The 15,633-nt window shown below is 37.6% G+C and overlaps 1 protein-coding gene across 1 annotated transcript; it reads right to left on the bottom strand.

The window, feature by feature from the left end:
- Positions 1-4,379: 4,379 nt before the first annotated feature.
- LOC127159631 (SLAM family member 9) lies at positions 4,380-7,077 on the bottom strand. Its single transcript, XM_051102420.1, has 4 exons — positions 6,958-7,077; positions 5,931-6,233; positions 4,631-4,924; positions 4,380-4,420 (listed from the first exon to the last, which is right to left on the bottom strand). Exons 1-4 carry the CDS (start codon positions 7,001-7,003, stop codon positions 4,380-4,382), a joined length of 684 nt encoding a protein of 227 aa, XP_050958377.1. The 5' UTR covers positions 7,004-7,077.
- Positions 7,078-15,633: the final 8,556 nt, after the last annotated feature.

Raw genomic sequence — 15,633 nt, 5'->3', positions numbered from 1 at the left:
TGGGTGTGTCAGGGAAACTATCAAAATATCAAATACTCCGACCGATCATTGCTTAAATCCTTTGAGACACTCTCCAATACTCATCACCTTTGAGTTAACTTTCCGGTAGTTTTAAGTAAATTTGTTGATTTGCTGTGGATTTTCCTATCTTCCGAAGAACTAGAGAAAACCTCCAGCCTAAAAAAATCTCATCAAGAACTTCCACTGTCTACCATATCAGGACTCTTGTTCAGCAGCAAAGCCAATGCAAGTAATCGTTTACAACCATTTAGATGCATGTTTTAAGTTTGAGCCCTTTTTTACGGTGATTTTGATTCTCTGATTCTTATTGAGTTGTGGGTAATTGATGCTAAATACTGCCATTCTTTGTCTTATTTCTCTTTTCTCACTTTATTCCTTTATGTAAATATACATGTTTTGCTTAGTTTAGTTGTATGCTAGCTGCAGTTCCATTTATTAAATTCCATATATGTGACCCTGGACCGCAAAACCAGTCATAAGGGTCAATTTTTCGAAATACATCATATGAAAGCTGAATAAATAAGCTTTCAGTTGATGTATGGTTTGTTAGGATAGGACAATATTTGGCCGAGATACAAATATTTGAATATGTGGAATCTGAGGGTGCAAAAAAATCAAAATACTGAGAAAATCACCTTTAAAGTTGCCCAAATGAAGTTCCTAATAATGGATATTACTAATCAAAAATTAAGTTTTGATATAGTTACAGTAGGAAGTTTACAAAATATCTTCATGGAACATGATTTTTACATAATTTCCTAATGATTTTTGGCATAAAAGAAAAATCAATCATTTTGACTCATACTATGTATTTTTGGGTATTGCTACAAATATACCCCAGCGACTTAAGACTGGTTTTGTGATCCAGGGTCACATATTCACAATTGATTGTCTCTGTGAGCTGCTCACAAGACATAACCAGTTATAATTAATTATAAATATTTTCCCTTTTGAGCTAAGTCCAAAGGAGCCGTTCGTTGTAGAGATTTTTTTTTTGTTTGTTTTTTTTTTTTTATGAAATATCTTTCTTTATAGTGCACTTTGAGCTTTGTAATTTGTAAATCTTTTTATGCCCAAACATACACACCACACACTGACTAAAATTCAAAAAGTGAAAAAAACATAATAGGACCCCTTTAAGTCAAATTGTAATCATCATGGGCAAGTAATGGAAAAACACTTTAACCATACAGGCACACTATTGTCACCTCAGATACAAATTTACACACTGACATCAACCACATACTTCCGGTAGCACCATGTGTTCAAGTAGAAGCTGTTTGTCCACCAACAAACAAAACCATATTTCTGTTCATAAATGAGACAACAGAAGGGTTCATTTGGACTCATTTTTTTTTATCATTAAAACTAAAACAAAATTGAAACTTATCCTCTAATTTAGTGGTTTTTAATCCTGGTCCTGGTGGGACCCCTGCTTTGCATATTTTGAACATCTCCCTTATTTAACACACCTGATTGAGATTATTAGCTCATTTGTAGACAGATCCATGAACTGAAATATTGAGCTGATGATCTCAATCAGGTGTGTTGAGAAACAACGCTGTAATTTATATAATGCCATCTGTGTACAAAATGTTTTGCCAGAATTAATACTAAACATGGTTATTCTCACCATTTCTAAAACTCAATTATAGATCCTGACTCTGAGATTGTTGCTGGAGGTTCTGGGTCTCCGAAAGGATTGACGTTGATCATCTTATTCTGATAGGTGCATACTCCACCTCATCTTCCTCTTTAACTTTCTGTAAATAAATTATAAATAAATAAATTTGATGCAAGCTGAATAGGACAACTATGTAAATGCATAAATAATTAAAAATCTATTAAATTATAGACTTGTTCTTATTAGAGAAAATATATAAATTGTATTATTAATTAGTGCATATATAGTTATTATTTTTGTATCTAAAGATAACTTGTATATTTCATGTAGTCTGTGAGTTATGAAGGAAACTGTAAAAAAAAAAGTTACAATTGCTCCATTTTGCAGCATTAGAAAACTTAATCTTTTTTTTTTGTTTGTTTGTATTATTATTTTTTTTTCTGTACAGTGAACTGATTGGAGTTAAGACCTTCACCGGCATATGCGCAAAGTTTTTACGTTTCTTGTATTATATCCATTGATTCGCCTTCATGGTTTGAAACAGAAATATTTCCAATATTCCGACGTAACCTCAAACCCCCACGCGTATGTATCTGAAATGCGAGGAGACATGAAAGAGGAATCAACTCGGTATGCCACGCTGTCTGAAACACGTCTCTATGCTTGTGCTCACTTGTACTCAATTTAATTGAGTTCTGTTTTGTTTCCTCTTCTTGTGGTGTAATAGCTTGAACGTGTAAATTAGCAAATTAATCTGCAAATCACGTGCCGAACGGTGGGGTTTTGACCTGGTTCGTACTGTCATGGATCAGCTGTGATCTGTTTAAGCCCTAATAGATTATATGACGAATCAGAGCATTTTTATTTATTAATTTAATATGAAATCATCATCCCCATCAATCGCATACAATGAAAGTACAGAATAATTAGAACAATCATTTACGCACAATAAATGCCAGAGCATCATATCTATACAAATTTTCCCAGAACGTTCTCGCGACCCCATAGAAATTCTTCCAGGGCCCGGTAGTGGGTCGTGACCCGGTGGTTGGGGACCTCTGGTCTAAGTGATGGCAGATACAGTCAAGTGTACAGGTCTTTTACAAACTTCATTCATTAGTTCAGGTTCGGAAAGTTCAACAAGTTCATTAGTTCAGGTTCGGAAATACCATATGAACAGTTCTTTTTCAAATCTTCTCAAATGCTGTGTGGTGGTTCTGTCCTAAACCATTCAACGTTTTTTTTTTTTTTTTCATATTAATTTTAAAAACCAAGTTACTACTGTTACTACTAAAGATTAATTTACAGTTGCCTAATGTTGCTGACCTCCACATGTCCTTTCCTTTCCTTTCCTTTCCTTTCCTTTCCTTTCCTTAAGACACATATATGTGTATAGGTTAACAAACAATTTAACATGTAAAACACATAATATCATGTAAAAATATATTAAAACATTGCCAGTGCAAATTATAACAGTAATTTGGCTCTAAGTACCACCATAATGACCAGCATTACAATACGATTCTGACAGAATGTTTGATGGCTTCTGTTCTATATACTGCTACTACAGCATGGATGAATAAATTGAAGAATTAATGGATTTGGGTTTTTTATTTATTTATTTATATTATTATTATTTTTTTTTTTGTGTGTAGACAAAAAACTTGTGCAGACAAGCCTTTGGCAACTAAAACTCAATAAATGTTTTATTGCCTAAAATTGTGTCTGTTTGCCAAATTGATTAATGCAACTTAACAGAAGACGTTGACTTGTCTGACCGACAACACACATTTCCATTAGTCAGTCAATGAATGAAAAATGTTTTCCTCAGATAATTAAGCATTTCCTCTGCTTAATTAGGTAATTAAGCAAATTATTATTTGTATTTATTATTATTAATGTGTGTGTGTGTGTGTGTGTGTGTGTATTATGTTCACTGACTGAAGATTTTATCAGATATTTGAAAGTGAAATCTATTAACTTACCGATTTTTGTGCTTTTCTTTTGTAGAACATTGGTTCAGCATAAGTGATCTCCCCTTCACGAGTCTCAACTGTTTGAACAGTAATGACAGATGGATTAAAACAAGAAAACACATTTGAAGTAGACCTGCTTATTGACTAAATGCGTTACCAAGACCTAATTAATACACACAAAAAAATTAACATATGCATTTTTTAACACAATTTATTATTCATTTTGACATTACAACTTTTCACACATGCAAAAAAATGTCTATAGCAGAGTGTGCAAGTAAAGCCTGGAATACACTACACAATTTTTTCCCAGTTTTTGTGATGATTTACTGTCTGAAGAATTTGACGCTATTTGCTGAAAGTCAGAGCCAGTCTGCAGATTTGAGTTGACAGATTCCATAGAAAATCGCATACTGTATGATGGTCACAAATGGTTTTTTTTTTTAGCTTCTCAATGTTCACAAAGTCAGTAAATGTACGATGCCCAGTGTTATAAAAATTCTGTTCAGATTTTAAAAGTCGTGTAGTGTATTCCAGCCTTAAGGTATATTTAAAACACAGTCATTGCTCACAATTTACATTGAACTGAATATTATACTGAATATTTATTTAACCATTAAAATATTAAGAGAAGGGCTTATGTATACACAAACACCCACACACACCCACACCCACACCCACACACACACATACATATATATATATATATATATATATATATATATATATATATATATATATATATAAAAATACAAGGACTAGTAAACACTTGCCTTGTTGATCACTTTTTCTTTGTTTCCTGCAGATGCAGAAGATCCCGACTGCAGCGACAATTAACAGAGATGCAGCAGCATAGATCAGCCCTATGTAAAATAAAGGTAGGCCCTGATCTGTAATGACAAAAAGAGTTTGCCAGACTGACCTCAGACTGATGTCAATGATGATTCATTTTTGAGCAAAAAAGATCATCTCAGTAAATAAATAATCACTAATAGCACTATTATTGTACCTAAATGTCTCTGACAGAGTTTGCTGATGTCCAGATGTTTGGTCTGGTTGCTGATGGGATTGTTGATCACACAGTTGTATGTGTTGTTATCCTGATATTCCACCTCCAGAGGTAGAGAGAGACTAATGCTGAGATCAGACACACTGATGCTGGACAATAAACTGTTTCCTTTGTACCAGGAGAGAGTCACATCACTCACATTCACCACTGAACACAACAATGAACAATTCTGCTGTGATGATGATGAAAGATTTTGTGAAGAATCTCTGGTAATGTTAGGTACTGGCAGATAAGCTGAAAAACATGAGAGAATGAGCAGAAATATGCATAAATCTACACAGTGACCTTATTTTCAGTGTTCTGAAAGTAAGTGTCCTCACACTCTATGCTATGTATTTTTCCTAAAGTCAGTTATGTATCTCTTACTCTTATTCATCTCTGAGCAATTGATGTTATGTATTTATCTGAACTGGAACTGAATTTAATTCTGAACTAGATTCTCATTGTTTAATTTTGTAATTGGCAAAATTTTTACCTGATAAATAAAATGTTATTTTTTTATTTATTCTAGATTTTCTTGTAATTATTATTTCCAGTAGATTAAAGTGTAGTCTGGTGTTGTCTGCAAATTTGCATCCAGGAAGGATCATACCGAAGTACCAATGAGTGAAGCGGTGGCTCATCATTAGGGATCTTCTGATTTGTGAATGTCACTGGCTTACCAAATTACACTTTTTGTGATTATTATTATGTGTGAGAAGGGTCCTCTGAGGTATTAAAACTGCAGTAAACTGCAGAACTGGAGAGTTTGTGCTGTGCATTCACTGTTGGCCAAGTGAATTGCTAAGCGACACCAGGTCCTTAATGAATGAATAATTGAAGGTGTAGGATTTCCAGAATAATCAGACATCAAAATAAATACATAATCGATATTTGTGATCAGTATAAATTAGAGAAACTGCCTAAATGTAATGATCACATGGAATTGGAGTCAGATTAAACACTGAGCTAGATTAAAGATAAATCCTGGTAAATTAAGTAAACCTTGCAGAGGCGCTTTGAAAAGACCAAACAGGCATTAAACCTTCCAAGCCACTGGACTCTGTGTTTGGCCCGGTGGATGGATCCTTGATTTATTTTGTTAATTAATTAATTATGTAGAAGCTTTTAAATATAAATCCTATGGCCCCATTAGCTTGTAAATGTCTCACCATAACATTAATTAATTTATTTAATTATTCATATATTCATTTTACATATGCTGTCAAGAATTATGACAAGGCAAATGATCTGTACTCACCATAGACAGAAACACTGAATGATTTTGTTGACCGTTTCTTTCCACTAATCTTTACTTCATAGTCTCCATCATGTTGAGTTGTGATGTTTGTGATGGTCAGAGATCCAGTTTGATGATCCAATTTCAATCTGTCTCTGAATCTCCCATCAGGGAAGATTTGGTTCTTTCTGTTGATTTTAGCTATGACAGATTTTTCAGCTCCAAATTTCCACTGTATGTCTTCATCTTCATGTATTTCATTAACATCACTGTGTAGAGTGACATTATCTCCCTCCATTACTGACACTGACTCACCAAGCACACCTACAACATGAAAAGGTTTTTACAGAATTTTCAAAATTTAAAAAGTTTACAGAATTTATTTAAAAAAAATACATGCTGAAAATTTCAGCTTGAAAAGTAATTCTGCCAAATTTAGCATTTTTAATTATTAATAATTAACAAAAGATGGCAGTGAAATGAAAGCAGCTTCTGAGCCAGATAATATATGTGACCCTGGACCACAAACCCAGTCATAAGTGTAAATTTCTCATATTTGAGATTTATACATCATCTAAAAGCTGAATAAGCTTTCCATTGATGTATGGTTTGTTAGGAAAGAATTATTTGGCCGAGATACAACTATTTGAAAATCTGGAATCTGATGGTGCCAAAAAAATCAAAATATTGAGAAAATCGCCTTCAAAGTTGTCCAAATGAATTTTATAGCAATGCATATTACTAATCAAAAATTAAGTTTTGATTTATTAATGGCAGGACATTTACAAAATATCTTCATGGAACATGATCTTTACATAATATCCTAATGATTTTTGGCATAGAAGAAAAATCTATAAATTTGACCCATTCTATGTATTTTTGGCTATTGCTACAAATATATCTGTGCAACATAAGACTGGTTTTGTCGTCCAGGGTCACATATATATATTTTAGAATGCAGACCTAAATTCAAAGTAAAATAGATCTAGCAATATAATAGTTAACCTGGAAAATGAAACAAAGCCATAAAAATGATTTTATTACTTACCATTTAGGTGCCACCAGCACAAACAGAACAAAAGAGTCAGAGACATTTTTTTTACAGGTTCAGTGTCTGATCTAAAAAGACTGTCTGCTAAAAACAGCACTGTGAATCCTCCCCCAACAGAGCGTGGCCCTCACACACCACATCTGCAAATGATATAGTGTTATAGTTCTTCCAAAACATTGTTTTTTCAAACATTAACTGTTTTTAATGGGTGAAATATTGGTTATTTGTATTATTTAACATACTTTTGAAATGTTAAATATGTGTACATTTGTGACTAGGTTGGCTAAAAGTATATAAATATTGTGTGAATTGTGGATAAATAAAATGTCATGGTAAAATAGAGTCCAGCCCTCATGACTTATTTATATATTGTTTAGATATGTTCAGTTTTCAATTTTTGTGTATGGAGAAAAAAAAAAATCTGTTTGAGTTAAAACTGTGTATGATCTCATGGTTCCAGTTTACTGATGTTCATCTGAGTCAAAGTGAAACTTGCTGCGGTCTGATTTTTTTTTTTTTTTTGTGGTTTGATCTGTTGGTGGACAAACAGCTTGCAGGTAAGAATGGCCAGAGCCATGTGTTTAGTTTGTAGGTGAAGGGCTTCTTCCTGTCCTGCTACTGTGAACAGTTTTTAAAACACACTTTAATCTACAGAAGCAAAACATAAGATGAGAAAGTGTGTCTGACACAGAGGCAAAATTATCATATTCACAAGCTTAGAATATTTTTTTCCATATTGCCCAAAAAAACATACGTGGTCTCCAAACTTTTCCCCAAGTGCTGTCTTGTCACTGTGACTTATTATTTTAAGTTACTGCTAATATATCAAGGCTTTAGTAAGGTCTCCATAGGGTGACTGGCTTACAGCATGTCAAATTTGGCCAAACCTTGTATTTTCTCCCTCAACTTCAAAAATCATTTCAAAATCATCCTACATCATTGCAGAAGTTCAAACACCCTTAACAAAAAAGTAAAACAGTGATACACAATGATTTTGAAGTTGAGGAAGAACATGAGATGGGAGTTTGTCGACATACCCTAACTGTCATGAACCCAAAAAAATGGTTTCCCCTAAGGTCAGGAAGAGCAAGACAAGATGAGTGTTTGACATTAAAAAGTATGTAAATTGTATTATTTTTATGAAAATAACCGATCGTTTTACTAGATAAATCCCTTCTTCCTCAGCTAGGATTGTTTACAACTGCATTTCTGATCATTTGAAGCCACATTTAAACTTCATTTTGGAAGTTCAAACTCGTGGCACCATATCAGTCCATTATATGGAGAAAAATCCTGAAATGTTTTTCTCAAAAAACATAGTTTCTTTACGACTGAAGAAAGAAAGACAAAAACATCTTGGATGAGGCTGAGTACATTATTTGTAAATTGTTTTTCTGGAAGTGGACTTTTCCTTTAAATGGGCAGCTGCAGTACTCCAGACTGCGTTGTTGCCCTCTGCCATTTCACAATATTAAAAAAAATAAATAAATAAAACTTTAAGTGCCGTAAATTACACAAGACTGGTGGGAAATGTGAATTGATACACCTGTATTAAATATGTAACATGGTTTATTTTGTGGTGTTAAGAAGCACCTCTGTACCATGTTCTTAACATAAGAGAAGGACAGTAATAACTAAACAAGTGAATTTCACCAAGATATTTTCAGAGATGATAGACAAGATGTCATAGAATAATAATTTAATGAAAACCTAATTTTGCAAAAAAAAAAATTACATTCGACCTATTTTTTTTTTTTTTTAGAATTTCCTGAAAACTTGAATTTCCAACACGAGGGGTGTAACAGTACACAGATGTCACGGTTTGGTGTGTACCTTGGTTCGAGGGTCAAGGTTCACGGTCACTTTCTAGCTGGTGTACTAGAACATGATTTCATGCTTGGTGGTTTGAAAAACGCATTATTTTTAACATAATTTACATTATTACAATACATTTCTTCTTGTGGGGTTTAATGGCGGTTGGCAAACCAACTTAAAGGTGCACAATACATTTCAACCAGCCTGGCACAAATGGCTCGATTAGTTCTGGGTTCCGCCTTCCAAAAAACAAAATGTTGTGATTGGTTAGCTGTCCCACTGTGTTGTGATTGGCGAACAGCTAAGACGGTGTTTCAGTACTGCCATGCCCCTTGTCAAAGAAGCAATTTCCGTGAACACTGTTAATACATAGAATAAAGTGCTTCTTGTAAATAACCCTCAGTTATTTAACTAATTACCAGGAAAAATGTAATATTCTGATATAATTCAATTCTGTATTTTGTAATATTAGTTATGTGTCTATTATAATTTGAATCATTTCTTTGCACTCTAAGTTATTTAACAGATAAAGACTTTTATTCCGAAATTGGCTTTATGGAAATGCACGGTGCCCACTCATGCATGGAGATCGCGAATACAGAGAGTGCCCGCACAGACAGAGAATACGGAGTTAAAGGATTAAGAACATTTAATTAAGTTCCAAATGTAGGTTCGGGAGGAGCCTAATCATTCAGTCCTGTCAATCATCATTACGAGCCTATATAAACAGCTCTCATTGCAGCGTCCCAGCCTCAGTTCTTCCGGCATACGACCCCGCCCTGTCCCGTGAACAGCCTCCCAGCCGGGCGAACTCCCGCACTTCTCCAGCTAACAATGCTCTGCAAAGTCATGCTTAATCCACTTTAAGCTTTCAACAAGGGAAATCGAGCTTGTCAACGATGTCCCACAGATTTGCCCAGCCGCCTCTATCAAAAGCGCTTCTCCCGCCTGGGTATCGTAAATCAGGCATCTGCACACTACAGCCGCATCAGTTTCTAACATTATCCAAACTACAGCTAAACTGCTTTTTCATCCGTAAAATCTACCGCTCTTAAAATAGGAAATGCAGACAGTTGAATGGTTGAGGCACGCCCGCCGCATCAAAAATTTCCCACGAAAACAATCAGAAATTCAGCTCTGCTTACCTTATCCAGGGTTGCCAACTGTGAGAGACATGCTTTCAGGCTCTGTCTCATGCTCTCACTCTGCCTATGTCAGGGGTGCCCAACCCTGTTCCTGGAGATCGACTTTCCTGCAGAGTTTAGTTCCAACCCTAATCAAACACACCTGTCTGTAATTTGCAAGCGCACCTTGAGATCCTAATTAGCTGGTTCAGGTGTATTTGGTCAGGGTTGGAGCTGAACACTGCAGGAAAGTCAATCTCCAGGACCAGTGTTGAGCACTCCTGGCCTATGTAAATCTCACGCCAAATTGGCAACCCTGCTTGCGATTTTATACAAAGTCAGCTTTCAAATGTTGTAAGTTTCGGCACACTTAATGTGACGTAAATTGTAAAATGTAGCGCTTTTAACGCCAGAGCCATTGTAAAACAGAGCTGCGACAAGCTTTGATGTCACCGGCGTCACCGCCACGTGGTCAAAGATTCACAGAGCTCCGCAAACAAACCAGCGCTGACCGTATATTTGAATGTGTTTAAGTAGGATAGAGAAGACGGCTTCAATTTGCAGCAATTTTTGGTCAACATTACAGCATATTATGCATTGATTTTTATGTCGATGACATTTACAGTATAATTTTATTCTGAAGAGTGATGGAGAGGCAACCCTTATGAATATTACCCATGGTTTTATTACAAGTAAAACCTAAAAAAAAAAAAAAAAACATGGTTACTATAGTTAAACCATGGTAACCACAAACTAATCATGGTCTTGCTACACTAACCTTAGTATTTGTATAACTATGTTTATACAAATGGTAATCAATGCTCCAAAAAACATGGTTACTACACTTTTATTATAATTAAACCATGGTTAATTTTCATAAGGGTTACCCTCAGGATCTTAAGGAGATCATTTAGTACTAAATACTATTTGTACAATAATTATGGTCCATTAATGACTTAAAAAAATAAAATACAATAAATATAAAAACAAGGACCAAGGTTAAATAGAGAAAAGGGTTTTAAATTCCAATGCAAAGTAGCAAATTAGAGTAATTTTATGGTCAGAAAAGAAAAAACAAAACAAAACAAAACAAAAAAAAACATTTGTATTTGTAATGCCATGGTTTACCCACTAGGTACCTGTATGTGTCTTTACCAAATATACATGTATCTAGAATATTGCAGGTCATACCTGCTTACTTATTTTTAAGGTTTTTTTTTAATTTTTTTTTTATTTGAATAAATATATACATTCAGGTGCATTTTTTCCCCTTATATCCAAGAAATCCAAGATGGCGGCGCAGTCAGATGCAGCAGCTTCTCCGGGTCCAAAAAACGGTGCTTTTATGTCTTTTAATGTCGTCTGTTCGTCTCAAAATAGTCTCAGTTTATCGCTAATTCATAAAGAAATCACTCCAAAATACTCCACCGCCGGCGGTGTGAGAGGGGACAGAAGTGCGGCAAGCGCGGAGGCATACGAGCTAGGCTAAGGGCTAACCCTACCAGACCAGCTCTTCCAACACTCATGCTCTCTGTTCACTCGCTGGAAAATAAACTGGACTCATTTCAACTCAGTCACTCTACGCTGCACGAGGCAAGGGATTGTTGTGTGTTTGTTTTCACTGAAACATGGCTAAACGACAACATTCCGACTCCGCCATTCAGCTGCACGGGCTAACCTGCTACCGAGTGGACAGAGATTCATCACTGTCTGGTAAGACTCGCGGGGGAGGACTGTGTGTTTATGTCAACAAGGGATGGTGTAACAGTGCTGTGGTAGTGACAAAACACTGTTCATCGCTGGTGGAGTTTATGTTTCGGCTGTTTTATCTGCCGCGGGAGTTCACGGCCATTGTTATTGTCGGGTTTACATCCCGCCGTGTGCAAACGCTAAGGACGCGCTTCGCGAGCTGTACAGCGCCATCAGCGAACAACAAACAAATAACCCCAACGGCTTTTTCATCATTGCTGGTGACTTTAATCACGCGAACTTAAAGTCAGTTTTGCCAAAGTTCTACCAACACGTGAACTTTGCAACAAGGGGAAACAACACTCTGGACTTGGTTTACACAACAGTAAAAAATGCATACAAAGCTGAACCCCGCCCCCAGACCACATTTCTGTTATGCTAATCCCAGCATACAGACCACTTCTCAAACTTACCAAACAGGTTCAAAAAGAGATCACAGTATGGCCAGATGATGCCACCTCAACACTACAGGACTGCTTTCAGTGCACAGACTGGAACATGTTCAGAGAGGCGGCCACCTACAATAACCATACAGACCTGCATGAGTACACTGAAACTGTGACTGATTACATCAAAAAGTGCATTGATGATGTGACAGTCACCAAGACCATCACCACACGTGCAAACCAGAAGCTGTGGATGACAGCAGAGGTTCATGGGCTGCTAAAGACCAGAGATGATGCATTCTGATCAGGAGACAAAGCAGCCTTAAAAACAGCAAGAGCCAGTCTGTCCCGTGGCATCAAGCAAGCAAAACGCTTGTATGCACAAAAAATAAATAATCACTTTACTGACAGCAAAGACACACAGAGCCTGTGTTAGGATGTGTTAGGATGTTAGGATGTCCTAACATATATCTTCAACACCTCGCTGAGCCAGGCAGTCGTCCCCACATGTCTCAAATCCACCTCCAAAATTCCAGTTCCAAAGAATTCCCCTGTGTCTTGTCTGAATGACTACCGTCCCATAGCACTAACTCCAAACATGATGAAGTGCTTTGAGAGGTTAGTTATGCGCAATATCAAAACCAGCCTCCCCAACACACTCGATCCGCTCCAGTTTGCATACCGCCCAAACCGCTCCACGGACGATGCCATTTCCTCCACCCTCCACCTGGCTCTTACTCACTTAGAAAACAAAGACTCTTATGTTAGAATGCTGTTCATTGACTTCAGCTCAGCATTCAATACAATAATCCCACAACAGCTCATCAACAAACTAAACCTTCTGGGCCTTAACACCTCACTTTGCAACTGGATCTTGTACTTTTTAACTGGAAGACCTCAGTTAGTCCGTGTCGGCCACAACACCTCGAGCACTACCACACTGAGCACAGGTGCCCCACAGGGCTGTGTTCTCCGCCCACTGCTCTTCACGCTGCTGACCCACGACTGCACTGCCAAGTTCAGCTCCAACCACATCATCAAGTTTGCTGATGACACAACGGTGTTAGGTCTCATCAGCAACAACGATGAAACACACTACAGAGAGGAAGTGGCACAACTGGTTGAATGGTGTGGTGCAAACAATCTGTCCCTCAATGTGAGTAAGACAAAGGAGGTTGTGATGGACTTCAGGAGGAACTCTGTTGACCACCCCCCACTGACCATCGACAGCTCCGCTGTGGAGAGAGTCCGCAGCACCAAATTCCTGGGGGTGCACATCACAGAGGATCTCACCTGGACCACCAACACCATGTCACTCTCCAAGAAGGCACAACAGCGCCTACACTTTCTCCGCTGGCTGAAAAGGGCAAGTCTCCCTCCACCCATCCTCACCACATTCTACAGGGGAACCATTGAGAGTGTGCTGACCAGCTGCATCACTGTCTGGTACGGGAACTGCAGTGCTGCTGACTGCAAGACCCTACAGCGGACAGTGAACACAGCTGCAAAGATCATGGGTGCCCCTCTCCCCTCCCTTCTGGACATTGTCCTTGCACGATGCTCAGGTAAAGCCACCAGTATCGTGAAGGAAATAAATACCTCTTCTGCACATTATCATGCACAGTTATTATGTAAACTACTTGTATAGTCTGTCTTAGGTTATGTGTATGTATAGTCAATTATTTATAGTATATGTATAGTTACATGTATAGGTTTAAAAAATTGTTTCTACATCTAGTGTCTTTATGTTCATATTTATGTTTATTTATGTAGCACCGTGGTCCTGCGAGACACGACATTTCGTTCCACTGTATGTCCACACATGTAGCGGAATGACAATAAAGCTTGACTTGACTTGACTTGACTTTATATGTACAGTATACACATATAAATAGATATGGAATCGAGATTGCCACCCATATTTATCCTGACAATCCATTATCATGCTTTTTCAGATCTTCATCAACTAAAGTGGTAATTCCCCTTTTCATACCATGAAGCCCTTCAATATGTTAGCAAAGTTTAAAGCCATTGCTAAGAATGACTGGGCACTCCCTGTCCATGACTTTGCCCCTGCTAATTTACCTTGCTTCGCCCAAAATACACCCATCTTTGCTTGTCTCCCTTTCTTACTCCTCAGTTGTCTCTTGAGGTGGCCCCTAGCATTAGACTGCCTCCACAACAAGGAATCACTCTGGCTGCTCTATGGTATATCTCTTTCTCTTTTCTTCCTAGAACCTTTCTTCCAGAAGTGCCCTAGCGTGAGGCTGCCTCCGCAAACGGAACTGCTCTGGTTGCTGCTTTGCATTCCTATTTCCTTTCTTTCTACAACCTTTCTTTCACAGGTGTCCTAGCGTGAGGCTGCCTCTGCAAAGATGCTGGCCTTTTTCTCCCCCTTGCTAACTATCAACCACCTACATCAGCTGAACGGCCATTTTGCACCATCTTTATAGCCTTTCACATACAGGTGCTGGTCATATAATTAGAATATCTTCAAAAAGTTGATTTATTTAACTAATTAATAAATAAAAAGCTGATTTATTTCACATCTTCCGCTTTACAATACCCCATAGATTTTCTATGGGGTTAAGGTCAGGCGAGTTTGCTGGCCAATTAAGAACAGGGATACCATGGTCCTTAAACCAGGTACTGGTAGCTTTAGCACTGCGTGCAGGTGCCAAGTCCTGTTGTAAAATGAAATCTGCATCTCCATAAAGTTGGTCAGCAGCAGGAATCATGAAGTGCTCTAAAACGTCCTGGTATACAGCTGCGTTGACCTTGGACCTCAAAAAACACAGTGGACCAACACCAGCAGATGACATGGCACCCCAAACCATCACTGACTGTGGAAACTTTACACTGGACCTCAAGCAACGTGGATTCTGTGCCTCTCCTCTCTTCCTCCAGACTCTGGGACCCTGATTTCCAAAGGAAATGCAAAATTTACTTTCATCAGAGAACATAACTTTGGACCACTCAGCAGCAGTCCAGTCCTTTTTGTCTTTAGCCCAGGCGAGACGCTTCTGACGCTGTCTGTTGATCAAGAATGGCTTGACACAAGGAATGCGACAGCTGAAACCCATGTCTTGCAGACGTCTGTGCGTAGTGGTTCTTGAAGCACTGACTCCAGCTGCAGTCCACTCTTTGTGAATCTCCCCCCACATTTTTGAATGGGTTTTGTTTCACAATTCTCTCCAGGGTGCGGTTATCCCTATTGCTTGTACACTTTTTTTTCTACCACATATTTTCCTTCCCTTCCTCTCTCTATTAATGTGCTTGGACACAGAGCTCTGTGAACAGCCAGCCTCTTTTGCAATGACCTTTTGTGTCTTGCCCTCCTTGTGCAAGGTGTCAATGGTCATCTTTTGGAAACTGTCAAATCAGCAGTCTTCCCCATGATTGTGTAGCCTACAGAACTAGACTGAGAGACCATTTAAAGGCCTTTGCAGGTGTTTTGAGTTAATTAGCTGATTAGAGTGTGGCACCAGGTGTCTTCAATACTGAACCTTTTCACAATATTCTAATTTTCTGAGATACTGAATTTGGGGTTTTCATTAGTTGTCAGTTATAATCATCAAAATTAAAAGAAATAAACACTT

The sequence above is a fragment of the Labeo rohita genome, unplaced genomic scaffold (genome assembly GCF_022985175.1).
Source record: "Labeo rohita strain BAU-BD-2019 unplaced genomic scaffold, IGBB_LRoh.1.0 scaffold_238, whole genome shotgun sequence".
Taxonomy (NCBI): Eukaryota; Metazoa; Chordata; class Actinopteri; order Cypriniformes; family Cyprinidae; genus Labeo; species Labeo rohita.
Note: the sequence above shows the minus strand (reverse complement) of the source record. Positions and strands in the feature narration are given on the sequence as shown.

Bases quoted from the DNA above. Each gene is read 5' to 3' on its own strand.
- LOC127159631 (XM_051102420.1), bottom strand. From the start codon at position 7,003: ATGTCTCTGACTCTTTTGTTCTGTTTGTGCTGGTGGCACCTAAATG. The intron at 4,925-5,930 runs GTGAGTACAGAT...CATGTTTTTCAG, and splicing joins ATTCAGTGTTTCTGTCTATG to CTTATCTGCCAGTACCTAAC. The intron at 4,421-4,630 runs GTACAATAATAG...CTGCATCTGCAG, and splicing joins ACTCTGTCAGAGACATTTAG to GAAACAAAGAAAAAGTGATC.